Source organism: Trematosphaeria pertusa (genome assembly GCF_010094035.1).
Source record: "Trematosphaeria pertusa strain CBS 122368 unplaced genomic scaffold BU26scaffold_15, whole genome shotgun sequence".
Lineage (NCBI taxonomy): Eukaryota > Fungi > Ascomycota > Dothideomycetes > Pleosporales > Trematosphaeriaceae > Trematosphaeria > Trematosphaeria pertusa.
The window spans coordinates 65,190-83,801 of NW_022987226.1; the positions used below are offsets into that span (position 1 = coordinate 65,190).

At 56.7% G+C, this 18,612-nt stretch overlaps 9 protein-coding genes across 9 annotated transcripts; 6 read left to right on the top strand and 3 right to left on the bottom strand.

Annotated features, from left to right (window-relative positions):
• On the bottom strand, nt 1–2,179 carry BU26DRAFT_463925 (actin-like ATPase domain-containing protein). The gene is made up of 3 exons (XM_033825151.1): nt 1,115–2,179; nt 947–1,061; nt 1–892 (listed from the first exon to the last, which is right to left on the bottom strand). The coding sequence occupies exons 1-3, from the start codon at nt 1,810–1,812 to the stop codon at nt 38–40; spliced, it is 1,668 nt and encodes a 555-aa protein (XP_033679019.1). The 5' UTR covers nt 1,813–2,179; the 3' UTR covers nt 1–37.
• Nucleotides 2,180–2,278: 99 nt separating this feature from the next.
• On the top strand, nt 2,279–2,821 carry BU26DRAFT_508979 (uncharacterized protein; the record flags this gene model as incomplete). Its single annotated transcript, XM_033827121.1, has 1 exon — nt 2,279–2,821. The coding sequence occupies one exon, from the start codon at nt 2,279–2,281 to the stop codon at nt 2,819–2,821; it is 543 nt and encodes a 180-aa protein (XP_033679020.1).
• Nucleotides 2,822–3,650: 829 nt separating this feature from the next.
• Nucleotides 3,651–5,452, bottom strand: BU26DRAFT_91699 (MFS general substrate transporter). The gene is made up of 3 exons (XM_033836491.1): nt 4,770–5,452; nt 4,072–4,694; nt 3,651–4,019 (listed from the first exon to the last, which is right to left on the bottom strand). The coding sequence occupies exons 1-3, from the start codon at nt 5,349–5,351 to the stop codon at nt 3,704–3,706; spliced, it is 1,521 nt and encodes a 506-aa protein (XP_033679021.1). The 5' UTR covers nt 5,352–5,452; the 3' UTR covers nt 3,651–3,703.
• Nucleotides 5,453–6,408: 956 nt separating this feature from the next.
• Nucleotides 6,409–8,135, top strand: BU26DRAFT_522740 (glucosamine-6-phosphate isomerase). Its single transcript, XM_033829856.1, has 6 exons — nt 6,409–6,453; nt 6,504–6,565; nt 6,629–6,777; nt 6,870–7,241; nt 7,289–7,462; nt 7,515–8,135. Coding segments are annotated over exons 1-6 (1,038 nt in total). The 5' UTR covers nt 6,409–6,451; the 3' UTR covers nt 7,794–8,135.
• Nucleotides 8,136–8,375: 240 nt separating this feature from the next.
• On the top strand, nt 8,376–10,196 carry BU26DRAFT_463935 (uncharacterized protein). The gene is made up of 2 exons (XM_033825152.1): nt 8,376–8,756; nt 8,805–10,196. The coding sequence occupies exons 1-2, from the start codon at nt 8,440–8,442 to the stop codon at nt 10,090–10,092; spliced, it is 1,605 nt and encodes a 534-aa protein (XP_033679023.1). The 5' UTR covers nt 8,376–8,439; the 3' UTR covers nt 10,093–10,196.
• A 232-nt stretch (nt 10,197–10,428) lies between these two features.
• On the top strand, nt 10,429–11,849 carry BU26DRAFT_522743 (CRAL/TRIO domain-containing protein). Its single transcript, XM_033829857.1, has 2 exons — nt 10,429–11,124; nt 11,276–11,849. The coding sequence occupies exons 1-2, from the start codon at nt 10,460–10,462 to the stop codon at nt 11,709–11,711; spliced, it is 1,101 nt and encodes a 366-aa protein (XP_033679024.1). The 5' UTR covers nt 10,429–10,459; the 3' UTR covers nt 11,712–11,849.
• A 1,431-nt stretch (nt 11,850–13,280) lies between these two features.
• BU26DRAFT_522744 (uncharacterized protein) lies at nt 13,281–14,520 on the top strand. The gene is made up of 3 exons (XM_033829858.1): nt 13,281–14,003; nt 14,056–14,301; nt 14,403–14,520. Exons 1-2 carry the CDS (start codon nt 13,371–13,373, stop codon nt 14,269–14,271), a joined length of 849 nt encoding a protein of 282 aa, XP_033679025.1. The 5' UTR covers nt 13,281–13,370; the 3' UTR covers nt 14,272–14,301; nt 14,403–14,520.
• On the bottom strand, nt 14,432–15,638 carry BU26DRAFT_522745 (uncharacterized protein). Its single transcript, XM_033829859.1, has 2 exons — nt 14,900–15,638; nt 14,432–14,832 (listed from the first exon to the last, which is right to left on the bottom strand). Exons 1-2 carry the CDS (start codon nt 15,400–15,402, stop codon nt 14,769–14,771), a joined length of 567 nt encoding a protein of 188 aa, XP_033679026.1. The 5' UTR covers nt 15,403–15,638; the 3' UTR covers nt 14,432–14,768.
• A 592-nt stretch (nt 15,639–16,230) lies between these two features.
• On the top strand, nt 16,231–18,189 carry BU26DRAFT_435191 (Pentulose kinase; the record flags this gene model as incomplete). The annotated part of the gene is made up of 3 exons (XM_033824114.1): nt 16,231–16,434; nt 16,505–17,077; nt 17,128–18,189. 3 exons carry the CDS (start codon nt 16,231–16,233, stop codon nt 18,187–18,189), a joined length of 1,839 nt encoding a protein of 612 aa, XP_033679027.1.
• Nucleotides 18,190–18,612: the final 423 nt, after the last annotated feature.

Sequence of the window (18,612 nt, forward strand, 5' to 3'; positions counted from 1 at the left end):
TAAGGCAGCACACTTCAACAACACATATTACTGCTCTCTACTGCTCTTCGAGACAGCATACTGCAACGGCGGCGCCGAAGATGGCTGATTCGATGGCGATTTCGAGAGATATCGATTTCGGTTCGGCACCGGAGGCAGTGGTTAACTCGTCGAGGTGAGACTGGCACAGTTGGCGGAACAGTGGGTACTTCTCGATGACAGAACCGTTGCAACCGATGGCGAGCTTTCCAGCTTGCGCTGGGGTCAGGCCTTCGGAGGTGGTACGTAGTGTCCAGAGGGCGTGGATACCGGCGGCAAGGAAAGCAGCTGCGCGGTGGGACACGAGCTGAGAGATGTGACGAATGAAGTACATGTCGTTGTAGGTGGGTGGTTTACTAAGCGGGTGTTTTGACTGGAAGAGTGCAGCAGCGTTGGTCAGGTTCTTCGACTCGTCCATCTCCATAGCCGCAATGGTTCCGGTCTCGAGGGAGTAGGGCTCGCTCAGCTTGTCGGGCATCTCGCCACTGAATAAACCTGCGGTCCGCACTGCCTCCACAATAATGAGTCGCACAAGCTCCCCGAGATATCGTCCGCTGATCATATGCTCGAAGGGCTGGAAGTCGGGGCGGACATGGGCTTCGTTGAGTTGATCGTCCCACCGCGTAGTAGGAAAGACGTTCTTGCCAAACATGCTGAGCTCAGTGTTGACGAGAACGTGGCTGGCTTCGTCTATCCACTTTTGGGGGTAACCCTTATACTTGGAAGTGGCAAGTGCTGAAGTCGGAAGGTGCACGGCGATGTTAAAGCCGGTTCCGAGGATCACGGCGAAGCGTGTCGACGGGTCCTCATACGCACGTGACAGGAGGGTGGCAGAAGAGTCGTTTACTATTGACTCTAAACGGACGGGCAGGTTCTGGAATCACGTAAGTGTCACGCGTGAAGGTGGTGGACTAGAACTGGTGCTCACCCTCTTCCTGCAGGGGCCCATGATCAGCTCGCTGAGGTCCTGCCCCAAAGTGCCTTCGGTTGCACGAAAGCCTTTGCCCATCGCAAGCAGATTCCCACTGCGTATTGAAGTTTGCCTGGAGGCGGAGTCAATGATAGGAGCTGAGCGCTCAATGCCGGCTGCACATACTCAACTGGGAAGGACCACGCCAGGCCCATGGGGAAGCTGTGGGTGCCATTGATCTTCTTCACTTGGGGATCCTTGATTGCCGTCTCGATCTTCTCGGCCATCCAGTCGAAGAAGGCATTGCCCCGGAGGTATCGAACATGATTGTCGATCTTGTAACTTTTCATGTTTACGATGCGCATGCTCTTGGCGCCGGGCTGGTGGCCGCTCAATTCCACGACAGCAACACGGAAGGTGGATCCGCCGACGTCCAATGCGAGATAGGTGCCTTGCTCGAGTCCGGTGGGCAGCTTGTGGTTGTAGGAAGGCAGCATGCAGATGTCGCTCGCCTGGAGCTTTGGTGCGAACTGCTCCTGCAGCTTCCCGGACATTTGCAGGAGCTTTGCAGGCTCGAGTGGAGCTTCCAGCAGGCGCCGGATCTCCCGCAACAAGTCGTCCATGGACCGGTCGTACGTCCGCACTGCATCTCGTACGCGCTTTCGAGAGGGGAGTGATGGGAGCACGGAGTGGATGAGCGAGGGCAGCATGACGATGCGTTCCAGAGCCGCGAGCAGGCTCTGCCAAAAGTCGAACATGGGTTTTATATACCAGCAGCGGGTGCGGTCGGTGGCGGGAGAGTCACTGGCGGCGCGGGCGCAGTCAGAGTCCGGAGTGAGGGTCATGCGGCGGCTTTTGAAGCGTTTCAGCAGCAGCGCGGGCATGGGGTGGCAGATGATGGTTTTAATGACGGTGGCAGCGGGGCCAGGTTCTGCGCGGACGGTCGTTTGCAAGCGTATATCAAGCCCGCAGCGGCCAGCAAGAGGATCTCCGGGACGCAGGGACCGCAATGCACAGAGATTTCAGGCGGACCGGTGGCATTTGTTGAGCGATGTCGCAAACGGCTCTTGGGCATGGTTGTACGGCTTATGGGGATATAGGAGAGGGTTGTATCCGCTAAGAGAGCGTACCTAGGGAAAATGCTCCGGCGAGTGGAGGGCAATGCGCGGTGCTGAGGCACGGCAGCGAGCAACGTAAGGGTGGCTGCGGGGGTCTGGGTGGGAGCGCGCCGGGGGAGGGGGGGGCTTGGGGAGCGGGCGTGTGGCCGCGAGCAGCGCTGGACAGGACCGCCGGCCGTCGAGCCAGGCACGCCTGCGAAGGGACGAATTGCGAACTGCGCAGGGCGCGGTGATGGCGAATGGGCGTGGCAGTTTCTTGGGGGATGTTTCGCGACCGCCATTGCTACCGTTACCTTCGTTTCGCGCGCTAGCCCGCATTGGGCGCGCCGCCCTAGCCGGAAGCGGCGCGATAGGAGCGCATCAGCGGGCTTTGCCGCGCGCGCGATTCACCCAGATTGTGGCCGGGTGTGCGGCGGCGCCTCTCGACCGTCTGGCAGCATTGGGCCAGCAGGCCAGGTGCAACGGCAATCAGAGAGTCGCACCGACGAGATTGGCCGTTCTGAGAGCTGCGCGGGGCGGGCTGGCGGGAACGGAGAGCACGTGCCTCGCCGCCGGCCCCGGGGATCGGCCAAGCCAGATCGCGCTTGGCCAGATTGGGCCGGCCGTCTGCACGCCGCAGCCGGCTGGCTTCCACCCCCGTCACCCGCTGCAAAGTGCTCCTGCAAGCCGCCTGGCCATCGAGCGCACGCCTCGCCGCCTCGCGCTCAGCAGAGACGTCCCGCCCGCATGCGGAGACGCTGCTGCCCCGCGCCGTACTGGTACCACGCCAGTGTAACCGCCAAGCTCTCCCACCCCCTCGGGGACAATGCTTGATCTGGGGGCGAGATCTGCCATGTCCCGTGAGGTGGTGAGTGGCCAGAATGCGCTGAAACATTGTGTTTCGCTGCCGTGCGTGGGCACTCGAGAACGAGCAAGCTGTCATTTTGGACACGCGCGCGCCAGGTAGCAGTCGCCCTCGCTCAGCTCGGCAGCCCGCTGCATGTTGCAGTTGCGCCCTCGATACGGCCGGCCAGTCTCACATGTCAGAGGTCTAGGCGGGGCTGCTCGGTGGACTGGAATGCTGCCATGGCATTTACTATCGCGCAGGAATACGAAGACGAAGGGACAATGGAGCGCTATCTATCAGTCTACGATAAATCGACCGGAATGTGCTGGGTTTCTGGTAGGTGCGTGGACTATCGAATCCGCATGGCGCTTTGTTGACGCTCGTTCTACTACCAGCACTCAATTTGCCGTCTGACACAATACCAGGGGTATGAAACCCGCGCCGTCAGTGTGGCACCCAAGCTTCCTGTGCCACCTTCCATCGCGGAATGCGAGCGAATCAAGAATGCGCCCGTACTATGGTAGAATGACTGGCACTTCCCGTCAGACAAACATTATCATTCGACTACTTAAGGCTCCTGGGCAGTGGCAATGGCGAGTTGCCGCAGCGTACCAGATCACCAAACTCCGCGTCGTGGCTATGCAAGAGATTAATGAAAGGGATATCGAGCAGAGACCTGCAAACGGATCTCAGCGTCAGACCGTCCTGCTAAGCCAGGCGACATAACTCTGCCGAAACATTTACAGGAAGAAGAGAGCAGGAAAAAAGGTATCCATAAAGAAGCATGTACCGTGCAGCACCTCTCTTCACGTCGACATCTCCACGATCCACTCAAACCTTCTCCGAAACGTCCACGCTGCCGCCGCGGGCGACGTGTGTCTTCGCAGCGACTTCATCGATGGTCTCGTCGGTGAACTTGATATCCTTCTCCAGCGACACGCTGTCCTCGACCTTCCAAAGGATCACTGGCAGGCCAACGAGGAGACTTCCGGCCAGGAGACCCCAGTTGGAGGCAAACATGTTCATGTACGAAATCTTGTTGTCGTCCAAAGCCCAGGTGATGGCACCACCGGCCGACTGGATTCCCTTGTAGAAACCAGCAAAGTTGGCAAGCTTGCGTCCGTTGTTTGTCAAGGCACCCATGAACCTACTAATAGTTAGTACTTTCGCAAGGATTCTGCTTGAGCTTCGCTACGTACCAGTAGACGCAGGTTTGCCATGCGGCATCGGCGAAGCCATAGAACATGTAGAGAACGAATGGCCCGGCAAATCCGGGATCCGACCAGTCTTTCTTGACGTTGGCCTCGTCCTCCGCCCAGGCGCGGTCATAGGTCCTCTGGAATTTGAGACCACAGCCCCAAACGATCATGATGAGAGCCAGGAGCGCGACCCAGGCAGCCTTGGCACGCGTGGTTCGGCGGACGCCCTTGAAGTCGAGGGCAAAGCCGAAGACATAAGCGCCCACGATCTGCATCGAGTAGTAGACTACGCTGTTCAGGGCGCGGGTACGGAGGTTGAAGTAAGCGCCGTTGATCTCGGTGAAATGGTAGGCGTAAAACCAGTTGGACGCGAGGAACATGGGGAACAGGGCGATGATGTAAGGGTCCGTGAAGAAAGTCTCCCAAAGACCCAAGATCTCCGACTTCCACGACGGGTGCTTCATCACAATCACTTTGGAGCCATCGTCACGGATGACGGCCTTGGCGTCGACGAGTGTCCACGCAAGCGCGGCACCGATGAGAGTGAGGACCAGAAATCCGACGTAGGTGCCATCGGTGACGGGCTTCGGCGTAGTGGTGTGGATGTTCTGGCCCAGCGGAATCTGGAAGATGTGGTTAGCCGAGTGTTTGAAACGGGCGGCGCATTGTAGCACAAGCTTTTTGCGCGCGTGACTTACCAGACCGCCAATGACAGCACCCAGGTTGAAAATCATCCAGAACCATGAAATGTAGCGGCCTTTGGACGCCTCAGGGGGATAGGACATCATAATGGCGCCCTGGGCGCACCACAGCAGACCGGCGCACACACCAAGAAGCGCGCCAGCGAAGGTAGTGAAGCCGAGATTGTGGGTGTGATTGTAGCAGAGGAACGAGGCTACGTAGACGGAGTAGCCGATGCCGCCAAAGGACAAAGCGGTGCGGATACCGAGCTTGTTGGTGAAGGTTCCGGCGAAGAAGCCGACGACGGAGAAGGTCGAATACAGGGCCGTGTTCGCGTGGTTGTTGGCGGTGGCGTCCATCTGGCCGCCTCCGCCCATGCCATTGAGTGCGTTGAACATGCCCGGGCACATGAAGCAGACGAAGGAGACGATGACCAGCTGGGTGGGCGGCGAGGCATACCAGGGGAACGTGTAGCCGAAGAGGCTGACGCGCCTGTACTTCCACGAGTTGGGGAGCTCCAGGGCGCCGTTGGGGTCTGCGACCGAGTGCTCGGGGGTGTTGACCTCGTGCGAGGCGTCCTTGGACTCGTGCGTTGCCATTGTGGGCGTCGTCTGCGATGGGCACAGTCGGGGCCTGTGGTGGGGGGGCTGGGGGTTTATCAAGCGGAAGAGAGCGCCCACTCCACGGCGATGGTAAATGCTTGCAGATCGCGTTTGCGAGTAGTTAGTGGAGGTGAAGGAGGCGGGCGAGCCGGAGTGGGTCGAGGGCCATTTTAAGCATCTGTCGGCCAGGGTCCAGCATTCACTTCACCCTCCTGGGAGCTATCCGTATCGGGCTATAACGCGGCGCTCTAGCTCGCACACGCGACAGCCGGGGGCCACGGTGATATGGGCCCACCAGCCTCGAAATAGCGGGCGTCGAGGAGTCGTTGGCTCCGGGTCGACGCCGCCAACGCACGGCGGCCTGCAACCCACCGCGCCCGCGCCCGAACGGGGTGCGCTGCTGCAGCTGGCCGGGAGGCGCTCGCGGTTTTCGGGTGGATTGCTCGAGGGCAGCCAACGAGCGCGGTGGAGCGCGGTGGAGCGCGAGGGTGTGCCGCTGCTGGGGCTGCGATAAGCTCCTTAGCTCGACGGCCACGCCTGTAACGCTCTGCCGGGAATGTAACATCAACCTCGAGTCTGTATCTATCCTCGCATCGCCGCCGGCTTGTCAGCGCCTTGCGCAGCGTGATTGCTCCAGCTCCGCATCGCTATCCCCCCCGGTCGGCTCTACCCAGCCTCGACCCCCTCTCGTGACATCTCATGTCGCCGTAGCATGGCAGCGCGCCGTGGCCGTGGAAAGCCGGCAGGCGTATCACAGATTGGCGTCTTGTGCTACCACCTTCACCTACCACCGCACCGCATCAGAGCTTCGTCTGACCTGTGGCCGTGGAGCGCCGTGCCGCCGTGACCCGACGGCTGGCTATCGACGTGCGCTTGGGGAGAACATGTCGCATTTGGCGTCCGCCATTCGCCGCCGCGCCCATTCTGACAAAGGGACCCTGACTGAGAACGAGCATGCGACCGGCCCCGCAAAATGACGTGAACGTGAAGCATCTGGTGCCTCTTGAATAAATGCTCGTGCCTGGCCTGCGCCGAGCCTTCAAAGCCTCTCCGACTCCCTACCCAGACACCCGAACACTGCACCCGATACTCGAAACATGTATGCACCTTCGCTGGCCCGGCTCCCGACATCACGCTTACCGCTTGCAGGCGTCTAATCATCAGAGACGATCCGCAGACCGCGTCCAAGTACATCGCGGACTACATTATTGGTGCATATGCAGCCCCCTTGCACTCCTCCCTCCTCACCGACCTCAGCTAACGGCGAGACCCAGAACGCATAAAAGCCTTCAATCCCACGCCGGAGAGACCCTTCGTGCTGGGCTTGCCCACCGGCAGCAGCCCCGTCCTGGTATACCAGAACCTGGTCCAGCGGCACAGAGCTGGCGACATCTCTTTCCGCAATGTGGTTACCTTCAATATGGTAAGATGCATTGGCCTGCAGGAATCGCGGCTCCCTTGCTTGGCCGTGTGGCACAGCAGCATGGCTTTGAACCAGTGGCTGACCAGCTGTAGGACGAGTACGTCGGGATCCCGCGTGAACACCCCGAAAGCTACCATAGCTTCATGTACAAGCATTTCTTCTCCCACGTAGACGTCCGGCCCGAGAACATCAACATCCTCAACGGCAATGCGCCCGACCTGGAGGCCGAATGCCAGGAATACGAGGAGAAGATCAAGCGAGTTGGCGGCATCGAGCTGTTCCTGGGCGGCGTTGGCCCCGACGGACACCTCGCCTTCAACGAGCCGGGGTCTAGTCTCAAGTCGCGCACTCGCGTCAAGACCCTTGCCTACGATACCATTCTCGCCAACTCGAGGTTCTTCGGGAATAATCTGGATCAAGTGCCCCGGATGGCGCTGACCGTTGGGGTCCAAACGGTGTTGGATGTAAGTGTCTCCTGCAGAGGCAGGCATCATTGTCTGACCAGCGCCAGGCACGGGAAGTGGTGATTATCATCACCGGGGCGCACAAAGCCCTTGCCCTGCAGAAGTGCATCGAAGAGGGCATCAATCACATGTGGACCCTCTCGAGCCTTCAACTGCATCCGCATCCCATGTTAGTCGTCGACGAGGACGCTACACTTGAGCTAAGAGTCAAGAATGTGAAGGTTCGTTCATCCCTTCCCCTTCTCTTCAAGGCTCTGGCTGACTCACATGCAGTACTTCAAGAGCATTGAGAAGGTCGCAAACGAGCTCGGCTTCCGCCAGATGCTTCCCCGAAAGCGCGATTCGGTCGTCGGCGATGAAATCCTTCCTGCACCACTTCCTCAAAGAAACGGTCTTCAGCTCGCTGTGCCGCAACAGGACATGTCGCGTTCCGCGAGCCCGGTTCTCGAGCCCATGAGTGCACGAATCTCCGACGAGGAGGCCAACTTGCAGGCTATGGACGCCCTCGATGACCCGAAGCCGATTCCCATGAGCGCCCGCGTTGTCGGTTGAAGTAGGTGGTGGTTAGATCACCGTGGACATTTCAGTTGGACAAACGGACTTTCGTTTCGAATCCCCAGAGGGCACGACTCTCGTTTCCATAGACATTGACACCGTCGTTGGCGAAATTGCGTTAAGTGGAGCAGATTGTCGGTAGAGGAACGTTGCAGGCTCCGGTAGCACTGATAATATTCAACGTAGATATTGCCGTTTCCTGGTATGGGCTGGGGTGTACGAAGATATGATGGAACGTCTGCATCGATATTTGGCATGATTAGAGATACCCTGTTTGTATGTAGCGTCTGTATTGCGTACCTGTATGGATATGTGTATACTTTGTATGATGTATAGTTCGATTCAACTGTCCGTACACTGTCCGTGTTTGTTATGCGAGCCGTACACTCGTCGTCCCAAGAGAACAACGCTCTATATGATGTAGCTCGCCGCGTAAAACCTAACTCAAGAGCGGACGTGACCTTGGGGCGTGCATGTCGAACAGTGGCAGCGCACGTGCGGTTTCCGTGGAGCGCAGAGTTACCGAGGCACGTCATGGCCAGCTCCATGGATCATGGTTGTCACTGGCCTTCTCCCAATGTCGTGACCACAACAACAGCACGCAACAGCATGGTCGTGGGCGCGATAAGTCAACCGAACCATCATGTCGTCCTCGAGCGCCTCCGAGCCATCCCCCTCTGGTAGGCCTGAACGAATTGACCCCGTCCTGCGCAACGCACTCCGCTACACGATAAGCCCACGAGAGTACAAGCTCCTCCATCAGTACCTCCTTTCCCGCGCTCCTGCTGTGCGCAAGCGCACACTGGCGCCTCGACGATACGATGCGATTGCGAAAGGATCGGATGACTACAATGCCGCTGCCATCCGCGATTCGTTGCGGCTGGCCGTCTTGACCTTCTCTGGGCTCAAGGCATGGGACTTAGTCGCTGAAAAGCTGCTGGCCCGAGGAACTACTAAAAGGTGCAACAATTGCGCTGCGATTACTATGCCATGCTAATACTGTTGCAGGCCTCAGCACCGACTCCCCGTTTGGAAGTCCCCCAACGTCCGCTTGACGTGTTCTCTGTCCTTCATCCTCCTCTTCCACCGACTCCTGCGCCGCTTCTTCACCCGCCTTCGCGAGAGCCTCCTTACCCCGGATGCAAAGCCCTTCCGACGGCGGAATCCCCGCATATCGCGGTCGTTGACCTCAAGGCTTGCTCCCGCGATCGGGTCAAGCATCGCAGGCTTCCTGCTGGCGGTATGCCCTGGCGATCAGCTGCGCATCACCATCGCGATATACGTCTTCACGAGGGCATTGGAGTTTTGCTACAACTATCTTGAAGAACAAGGGTATTTCCGCAATAGGCCGTCTTGGTTCGGATCGTGGATGCTGATGCCCGTGGCCTGCGGACAGCTTCTCCATGCGTTTGTGTTCGATCGCGATTGCTTCCCAGCCGCCTACGGCAACTTCATCCTGGATAATTCGCCAGAGTATATTCAGAAGCGACCCGTCAATTATCCCGGACGCCTGCCATGGCCGGGTACTTTCGACATTGTGGACAGCCTTGCACAGATCTCCAAGTCGCGCTGGCCGCCATTCACGTCTCCCATACTCTTTCCTGCATCCGAAACGCTTCCAAGGACGCTCACTAAGATTTCGCCAATTACCTCGCCCGCGCATCCAGCGATCAAGAATCTGTCTTGCGCATTGCTCCACCCCAACGACCCCTCTTGTATGCGGACATATGTATCGTACTGGATCCAGGCTTTTCCGAAGGTCGCCCGCTTCTTCGCCATAATCTTGACAGCACTCAGCATCACGCGTTACAGAGCCTTCATTGACTCTCCAGTGGCCGCGCTTAACAAGCTAGCGAAGAGCATCCTCCGCATGTCCATCTTCATCTCAGGCGCCATTGGAACAAGCTGGGGATCCATCTGCCTCTTCCAACATATCTTCCCCCGAAACTTTCTTCCAACCCAGCGATGGTTTCTTGGAGGCTTCTTGGGCGGCATGTGGGCCTTTCTCGAGCGCAAGCATGGGCGCGGAAACTTCTTGTACTCCGCGCGGATGTCGATCGATTCCCTGTGGAAGGTCGGCGTTAAGCGCGGCTGGTGGCGAGGCATCAAGAACGGAGATGTACTTCTCTTCGTCCTGAGCCTGGCTACAGTAAACGCCCTCTATGAAATGTCTCCGCGGTCCATCAACAGTGGTGTTGCGAGGAAGGGCCTGGGGGTTTTAAGAGGCGAAGGATGGGTTGACAGAGCGGCTTTGCCACGGGAAGAAAAGGGAAAGGCGTCCGATGACAATGAATAGGCCTAACAAGACCACCTATTATGAGCGTACGAATGAGTGTATAATGTTGTTTAACGACCGAACATGTCTAATGAGGAGGATTGTTACTTTAGTAATCGATTGCCATTCTGTAAATTTCACACACTATTCACCCGCGCCTTTCCCTAGTATGACTATGGATGCTCGAACATTATTGAACACCCAAATGCACGTCTTCGACGCTCGGGGCCAGCACGTGTTGGTCCCGTTCCCTCGGCGATTATCGCGGAGATTGATAGGTGGGGCAGCCTCACACGAAACGCGCAAGCTCCCCAACCTCAACTTTTGCGCGAATTTTTTCATCAATACATCTACAAATTCATCTAGCGCATCTATAGTGCATTCCAGAATGGCAGCCAAACCAGAAGAAGTCGATGTCGTGACTGTCGACTCCGTATCTGAACCTGCTGCAAAGCAACCCGAAACGGCAGCGGCTCCCGAGAAGGCCGAAGAGAAGAAAGTCCAAGAGCCTCCAACAGCAGAGATGAAGAACCTGAACGTCTCAGAAAAGGAAACCGAAGGAGCAACCGCCGCCGTTGCCATAGCATCCGCCCCCATCGCAGCATCAACCAGCCCCTCAACATCATCTCAAAAACCTACCCCAGCCTCAGGAGAACCCATCTGGCCCGAAACCCCTGCCGATCACCCCCTCTCGCAGTTCTACAACACCTTCGAAGAGCTCGTCAAAGAAGCCTCCCACTCCGAAGTCTACGGCATCACGCTCTCCAAAACGTCTCCCTTCCACACCAAGCTTATCCTGCAAAAGTTCCTGCGCGCCAACGCGAATGATCTCGCCAAGGCGAAAGAGCAGCTCCTCGAGACGTTGAAGTGGCGGAAAGAGTTTGACCCCGTGAAGGCTGCGCAAGAGACGTTTGCGCGGGAGCGGTTTGAAGGGCTGGGCTGGATTTTGCAGGTTGAGGGCGTGCCGGAGAGCGTGAATAAGAAGGACGTTGTTACTTTTAATGTCTATGGGAAGGTCAAGGATAATAGGAAGACGTTTGGCGATTTGGAGAGGTGAGTTGTATTTCTATCTATCCATCCCCGGCCTTGGGCGATATCACGTGCGAACCGTGGCGGTGGGCGCGCATTTATACTAGCTGGCGGATACAAGTCCCCCTTACGAAGCCGCCCTTCCACCCGCACAAGCCCGCTAACACCTACCCAGCTTCCTCCGCTGGCGCGTCGCCCTCATGGAACGCTCCATCCAGCACCTTGCGCTCCCCTCCGCCGCTGCTCCCATCCCCAACTACGGCGAAGGTCCGGACCCCTACCAAGGCATCCAAGTGCACGACTATCTGTCCGTCTCCTTCCTGCGGCAAGACCCGCTCGTCAAAGCGTCTAGCAAGAAAACCATTGAAATACTCGGACGCTACTACCCTGAGACGCTATCACGGAAATTCTTCGTCAATGTGCCCGTTGTTATGGGCTGGCTGTTTGCAGCGATGAAGCTCTTTGTGGCCAAGGAGACGGTCAAGAAGTTTACGGTGCTGAGTTATGGGAACCAGCTGGCAGATGAGTTGGGATCGGGGGTGCCGAAGGAGTATGGTGGGGACAATGGGAGCTTGGAGGAAGTGGGGGAGGGGATGAAGTTGGATGGGTAGACGGACTGATGCAAGAGCACGATGGCTGGTATTCTGGCTGAGGGCTTCGCAGGAGAGGAGCGGTCGATGCTGAGGCGTGATGGGTCCTCTAGTCTGGGCGATCTGTCCACCGATGCCGATGTTGAGAGGAGGGATGGGTGAAGTGGTGGAGCAGGTACCGTCAGGCGAGAAGCGCTGTTCTAGAGACATTTTTGGGTAACACTTTGTAGCTTACAAGCACGTACATACTTTGTAGATATACCCCGCTCAAAAGAGACCACTCATTTTTATGTATCCGTTTATTGACTATATGCAAAACTTCATTGGCGACTGCATCAGGTATTAAGAACTGGGCTTGATATGTATCTACGGATCAGGCTCTGCCCAGGCAAGGTGTGCATGTTGGTTGTCTCACGATGCTTAATACGATTGAACCCTACTCGTTGCAATGACCATTATGACAGGCCATGGAAACCCTTTCCCACACCGTGTATGATCTTCTTCGTCCAGCTGTGCCTGAATGCATTCGTCGGCGACGAGATTTTTTTTAAAATTTTTTTACGTGATGTACGAGCAGATATAGCGAGGACGGGGAGCCCAAGTGTCTGACGTCTAAGTCCCGCTGAACAGAGGTCAGCCAGGGCGTCGAGCCTCAAAACGGGTCCAAACGGAAGGTGAAGGGTAGCATCAGTCGAAAGATGAAAAGCGTTATATTTTATCCAGCATCAGGGGAGAACCCTTCAGTGCTAGCATGGAATATAATTTCGTCATCATTGCGGGTGAAAGGAAAGGGCACCATACACGTACCTGGGGCCAGTGTAGTTGCAGTCCTTGCTGCTTGTAGGTGGAGGCGCAATGCCTAGATCTATGACGTTTCAGCGATGATCGCGTACAAGTGCGGAACGTCTCGAAGATCGAATATGAGGCTTTTCAGGTAATCGAACTGTTGGATCCCCACGGTGTGGTCGGTATTTGATCGTACAAAAGGTTGCTCATCTTATAAGGCCATTGAGTAGGGCTTGAATGACTGACCTGATGATACCCTGAGAGCGCGACAGAGCCTAACGCGTCTAAGGTTCGCCTCAGAGTGACTGCGCTGTATCAATCTTATGGAGACCGACGCCGGCAACGGCGAAGCTTGCGCTGAGGTGACATCGAGCTACCGAGACCGCCGAGAAGACTCATTCGGGCGGATGAACGATTAAACGGCGGTTTAGGAGATTGTGTCGCCGTGCGAGCCTAGGTGGTACATCTTCTATTTCTACGTGGGTCAGCGCGTGTTCCCTTCTCGATATCATGATAATGACGAGACAGTGTGCGAATCTGCAAAAATCAGAGAATCCCGTTTGGCATGGGGGTCAATCACCATCGTAAATATGATAGGGGCGACACGAAAGCTCATCCTGGAAGGTGGAGAGGAACAGGAGGAATTGCGACTTACCAGCATTGGCGTTGAAACGCGATGGAGGAGAAAAGTTCACGATGAAATTTTAGCCCCGCGGCGAGGGTTTCCCCGACGCCGAAACGACGCTAGTGCGAGCTCCGTGGCGGCGGTCCGTGCGCCTTCTCCGTCGACGCGCCCCAGCACGTAGAACATCTGTGCCCCGGCCCACACGAAATCTCTCCCTGCCCACACCACCACGACCCTCTTTCGATAGCCCAACAGCATCCCTGTTCACCATGGCAGGAAACGTATCCTTTGCCGATTTTGTCAAGAAGACTCGCGACCAGAAGCAGAAGGAGGCTCTCGCGCAAGATTTCCTGGGCAGCCGTGGGCGCAAAGCGAATGGCTCCGGCGCCGGCGCACTCCCCAATGCCCGTCCTAACCCGCAGAAACCGAGCCTTGCGAGTCGCATCAGTGGTGGTGTCCAGAAGCGCTCGTCTTCGGCGAAACCAGCCGGTGGTAGTATCGACGGGAAATGGCAGCACGACCTGCACAAGCTCAACAACCCCAATGGACCAGCACCCAAGCGACTCAACCGCACCGCTTCGGCTTCGCTGATCGACCGCAATACACGCACCTTCGACAAGTTCGCACCCGTCGTGAGCAGGAATGCGCGGAACAACGACACCAACGACTCGGCCGGATTCAACATTAGAGGTGTCGCTACCGGACAAGGTCCGTACACCGTCGTCGCCAGCAACTTCGCGCCGGGCACAACATCAGCCGACATCGAGGCCGTTGTGGCTCCGCATGGAGGAGAAGTGCTCAGCTGCCGGGTGGTCACTGCCGCTCCCACGGTTATGGCCGAACTCATCTTTGCAACGAAGGAGGGCGCGGACAATGTTATTGCGACCTTCAACAACAAGAAGGTTTGTGTGAGAAGCCCATGTGCCTTTGTGCCCTCAACTGACATCAGTACAGGCTGACGGTAGACTTCTCTATGTATACTTGAAGACGCCCCCTGGCACATCACTCGCCCACCAGCGACCCACAGGCCGCGCTGCGCAATCGTCCTTCGACGATATGGACATAGACACGAATGGCGGGGCTCGTGCTGGTAGCTTCCAGGATGGACGATACGGCTTCAATGAGAATAGGCGAGGGGACATTCCGCGAGGTCCGCGTAGGCGGTATTGAGCCGTAGAGCGGCGTTCATTCGTTATTCAAGTACGATACCCTTTCACGATTCAATGGCTACGATCCGGCTCTGTCGAGGTAATCGAAAGACTTGCGAGTAGAGGATATGGACACTGACTTGTCCTGCGCAGGAGCGGATCGTTCTTTAGTATGCATAGCCCGGAGTAATGCGGTTATGAGGATTCAAATAGCGGTCAACGCGGGCTGATAGGTATTCGGTATGCGCTAGGCTAGCCTCGAAAAATAGACCATGCAATCCGACGAAGCTCCTGCAGTCCGTGAGCACGGTCATTCGTGAGCGAACAGTGACTATTCGACTGATTCGCATTGTGGGTCCTCTTGTTGATGCCCACGGCACTGATCAAATAGAACTCTTCACCATGACAACACTTTGCTTATCGTACTGCGACGGGCGCAAGTGTTCATCTTGTTCGGGATGACTCCGCAACACTGACTTAGAAAGTTTGCGAGACTGTCGATCGCGTGTAATGTCGTTCCTATTTCTCGCCTCCACCCGCGACAAGTTGAACGAGCAAGAACAGCCCAATCGCCCACCAGTATCTGCGTGGACAGTTAGCATCGATGCCTAGACTATACATACACACGCGTGTGTAGAGTTAGGGCTCACTTCTGCAAGAACGTCTTCTCTGGCTCCTTGCTGTCCAACTTCCCCTCCGCATTCAACACAATCGGCTTATTCAACACAGGCTTCGGGCCCACTCCCCTTATCACAACCTCCACCTCCACCTCCTCTCCACTCTGGCCCTTCGCGCTGGTGCCGAATCCCACATGATACGGTTCTCCCTTCTCATCTACATGCACCACGAACTTCTTCTTGTACTCGTCCGCAAAACTAGCAGCCGATGTTACCACGCCGCGCCATGATCCGGATTTCGGGTCGTGTAGGCCGATGCGCAGGAGGTGCTCGGGGGAGTATGAGCCGTGGGGTGGTGTGTAGGAGGTTACGGTGCCAGTGGGCGTGGTGGTTGAGGTGTCGTATTCGATGTGAGCGAGGGGAATGGGGGAGGGGATTATGGAGGCGGTGCCGGTGGTGGGTGGGACCGAGTGGACGTAGATTGTGACGGAGGAGGCGACTGCAACAGGCAGCAGGAGCAGTTTGGAGAGCAGCATTTTGGCCGGGTTGGGGGTTTTGATGCTCGATCTCCTCGGGGTTGTTGTTGGAGGAAGCTTCGGAGGAAGGTGAGCTTGGTTTCGGAGTAAGGTTCAGCCGAACCAACTCTATCACTACACGTTCGTCCTTCTCCAAGCACCAGCACCCGCTTCGCTTCTATCTGGTATCGCCCTGATTATATGGGAAATAATTCCCTACGGTTACTGCGAATTGCTTACACAAGGCTGTGTTACGGCTGGGTCCTGAGAAGGCGGCTGAACAACTCGAGATCCAGAAGCCCTCAGCCCTACTTCAGCACCTCCAGCCACAGAGCCTAAGCGATTGTGGCCGTGCACAAGAATCCTTATGCCTTTTCTTTTTGCTGCGACCTTCCCACATCCAAATCCATGCCCACGCCCAGCTTCCACGCGCCACCCGAGTCCCTGCCGTGTGTTCCGACACCGCGCACTCCTGCCTAGGCATCCTATCGTTGCTTTGCGCGGCAAGATCTGCTGTCGAAAGCGCCAACAGCAGGTCGGGATCCCCAAAACAGTGGAGCCGAAGCTCACGATCTCCGCGCTGCGCCAGGAGCTACGGGCACGTTCAGGCGCCAATCCCACGAAAAGCGGACCTGGCCCAATTGCTTGACTATCAGGTTCACTAAGCAGGAGCTCTGCCCCGCCCCCCACCATGCTAAAGTTTTTGGGAGCTGAGATGAGCTCATCCCGCAGCCACAGCTTTGCTGTTCTCCTCAACACTATTTCCTAAGCTTTGAAGCGTGCTTTCCCTCGCTCTCTTCTCCCTCAACCTCTAATTCCCTTTCAATTGCACTCGGGTAAACCGTCAAAATGGCTACTTCACTTCCTCTGAGAAAGCCGTCGCGGCAGCTGTCCACCGATCCTCGCAATGAGCTTCATCCGCACGTTGACCACTACATCGGCATCGATGTGGGCACAGGCAGCGCCAGAGCCTGTATCATGAATGATCAGGGTGACATTGTAGGACTGGCATCGGAGAACATTGGCCTGTGGCAGCCACAGACTGGTTACTATGTATGCCGCCCTTAATGCAGCATATTTCTCGACGAGGCAGCGTGGGAGAACAAGGCTGAGAAAATGCCAGGAACAATCGACAACAGACATCTGGCACTGCATCTGCTCCTCGGTCCGCCGGGCAATCGACCAGCACGGCATTGACCGCAGCACCGTCCGCGGCATTGGCTTCGACGCTACCTGCTCTCTCGCCGTCTTCTCCCACGACACGGATGAGCCTGTCTGCGTGACCGGACCCAACTTCGAAAACAAGGACGGCAACGATCGCAACGTTATTCTATGGCTCGATCACCGTCCGGTGGAGGAGACCAACAAGATTAATGCGACCAACCACAACCTCCTTCGATACGTCGGAGGCAAGATGTCCATTGAGATGGAAATTCCGAAAGTGCTGTGGCTCAAGAACAATATGCCGAAGGAGCTCTTCGACCGCTGCAAGTTCTACGACTTGACCGATGCGCTTACTCACATTGCGACTGGAAGCGAGACGCGCAGCTTCTGCAGCGTGGTGTGCAAACAAGGCTTCGTCCCGGTCGGTGTAGACGGCAGTGTCAAAGGCTGGCAAGAGGATTTCCTCAAGGATATTGGTCTCGAGGACCTATGCGAAGATAACTTCAAGCGCATGGGCGGTGTCGATAATGTGGTGACGTTCTACTCTACCGTGGGCAGAATGCTCCGACTGACTGTTGGTAGAACGGACGTTACCTTACGGCCGGCGAGCTGGTCGGTACACTGAGCGAGAAGGCAGCATCGGACATGGGACTTCAGCCGGGAATTGCAGTAGGTAGCGGCGTCATCGATGCCTACGCAGGCTGGATTGGCACAGTTGGTGCGAAGGTTAAGCTGGACGAGGACACACTCGACTCGAGCCACCCGAAGAACGACGTCTCGCAAGCTTTCACGCGTCTTGCAGCCGTAGCCGGAACATCGACCTGCCACCTCGCCATGTCCCGTGAGCCTGTCTTCGTAAACGGCGTCTGGGGTCCATACCGCGACGTTCTGCTTCCAGGATACTGGATGGCCGAAGGTGGGCAATCCGCCACAGGTGAACTCCTCAAGCACGTTATTGAGACACATCCCGCCTTCCAAGAAGCTGCGACGGTAGCCGAGACCTTCAACACCAACATCTATGACTACCTAAACGAGCATCTTCGCGAGATGGCCGAGAAAGAGAGTGCACCGCACATTTCCTGGCTAGGTCGCCACTTCTTCTTCTACGGCGACCTGTTTGGAAACCGGTCCCCCGTCGCAGACCCTAATATGAAGGGCTCTGTTATCGGTCTGAGTTCCGATAAGAGCTTGGATGGACTGGCGCTGTACTACTACGCCACTATGGAGTTCATTGCGCTCCAAACGCACCAGATCGTCTCTGCGATGAACAAGTCGGGTCACGTCATCTCTTCGATCTTCATGTCTGGCTCTCAGTGCCAGAACGATATTCTCATGCAGCTTATCGCTGCTGCATGCGACGTGCCTGTTCTCATCCCGCGGTACGTGCACGCAGCAGTGGTTCATGGTGCGGCCATGCTGGGAGCGAAAGCCGCGAGCACAGACAAAGAAGGCAACAGCGAGCCGCTGTGGGATATCATGGACAGGCTCAGCAAAGCCGGGAAGATGGTGAAGCCGACGGCAGACAAGACGTTGAAGAAGCTGTTGGAGGCGAAGTACAAAGTCTTTCTGGAGCAGTGCGAGAGCCAACAGAAGTACAGGGCTGATGTCGATGAGGCTATCGAAGGGTGGTCGAAGGCTAAGTGAAGCAGTGCGAGTCGTTGCTGGGGGTTCGGTGACGGAAGAGCTACCAGAGAAGGAAATTTCCTAGGGTAGGCTGGCCAGTGTATAGACTAATACATTGCGATCTGACGTCGCGCGGATGTGCGTCACGATGTATGAAGAGCAGAAGATGCGGAGACTTTGTCTGCAGTGCGCACTTCCTTGACTTTGGTTATCGCATTCACATCTTATATAGACTTTCTACACCCTTTACCCACCCAACGATTTATCACTCTTCAAGCCATGGGTCGCACCTGCCCTCTACAATCCGAGTGCACGTCGATAAGACCCGTTTCTGACCTGTGGACTGCACTCATCGTCGGCACTAGGCACCTCGTCTGCTTTCACGCATTGAAACGAATCACGTCCTTTTCCTGTGTCACATCAAGCAAAAGCAAGCTTCGCGCA

Coding starts and splice junctions, on each gene's coding strand:
- BU26DRAFT_91699 (XM_033836491.1), bottom strand. CDS start 5,351: ATGGCAACGCACGAGTCCAAGGACGCCTCGCACGAGGTCAACACCCCC. Junction 4,695..4,769: donor GTGCTGTCATTGGCGGTCTG/GTAAGTCACGCG, acceptor CACATCTTCCAG/ATTCCGCTGGGCCAGAACAT. Junction 4,020..4,071: donor TGGCAAACCTGCGTCTACTG/GTACGTAGCGAA, acceptor AACTATTAGTAG/GTTCATGGGTGCCTTGACAA.
- BU26DRAFT_522743 (XM_033829857.1), top strand. CDS start 10,460: ATGGCAGCCAAACCAGAAGAAGTCGATGTCGTGACTGTCGACTCCGTA. Junction 11,125..11,275: donor ACGTTTGGCGATTTGGAGAG/GTGAGTTGTATT, acceptor ACACCTACCCAG/CTTCCTCCGCTGGCGCGTCG.
- BU26DRAFT_522745 (XM_033829859.1), bottom strand. CDS start 15,402: ATGCTGCTCTCCAAACTGCTCCTGCTGCCTGTTGCAGTCGCCTCCTCC. Junction 14,833..14,899: donor GAGAAGACGTTCTTGCAGAA/GTGAGCCCTAAC, acceptor CTGTCCACGCAG/ATACTGGTGGGCGATTGGGC.
- BU26DRAFT_463925 (XM_033825151.1), bottom strand. CDS start 1,812: ATGCCCGCGCTGCTGCTGAAACGCTTCAAAAGCCGCCGCATGACCCTC. Junction 1,062..1,114: donor GCGTGGTCCTTCCCAGTTGA/GTATGTGCAGCC, acceptor CTCCGCCTCCAG/GCAAACTTCAATACGCAGTG. Junction 893..946: donor TGGGCCCCTGCAGGAAGAGG/GTGAGCACCAGT, acceptor ACGTGATTCCAG/AACCTGCCCGTCCGTTTAGA.
- BU26DRAFT_522740 (XM_033829856.1), top strand. Junction 7,242..7,288: donor GGGTCCAAACGGTGTTGGAT/GTAAGTGTCTCC, acceptor GACCAGCGCCAG/GCACGGGAAGTGGTGATTAT. Junction 7,463..7,514: donor TAAGAGTCAAGAATGTGAAG/GTTCGTTCATCC, acceptor ACTCACATGCAG/TACTTCAAGAGCATTGAGAA.
- BU26DRAFT_463935 (XM_033825152.1), top strand. CDS start 8,440: ATGTCGTCCTCGAGCGCCTCCGAGCCATCCCCCTCTGGTAGGCCTGAA. Junction 8,757..8,804: donor GCCCGAGGAACTACTAAAAG/GTGCAACAATTG, acceptor ATACTGTTGCAG/GCCTCAGCACCGACTCCCCG.
- BU26DRAFT_522744 (XM_033829858.1), top strand. CDS start 13,371: ATGGCAGGAAACGTATCCTTTGCCGATTTTGTCAAGAAGACTCGCGAC. Junction 14,004..14,055: donor CGACCTTCAACAACAAGAAG/GTTTGTGTGAGA, acceptor ACATCAGTACAG/GCTGACGGTAGACTTCTCTA.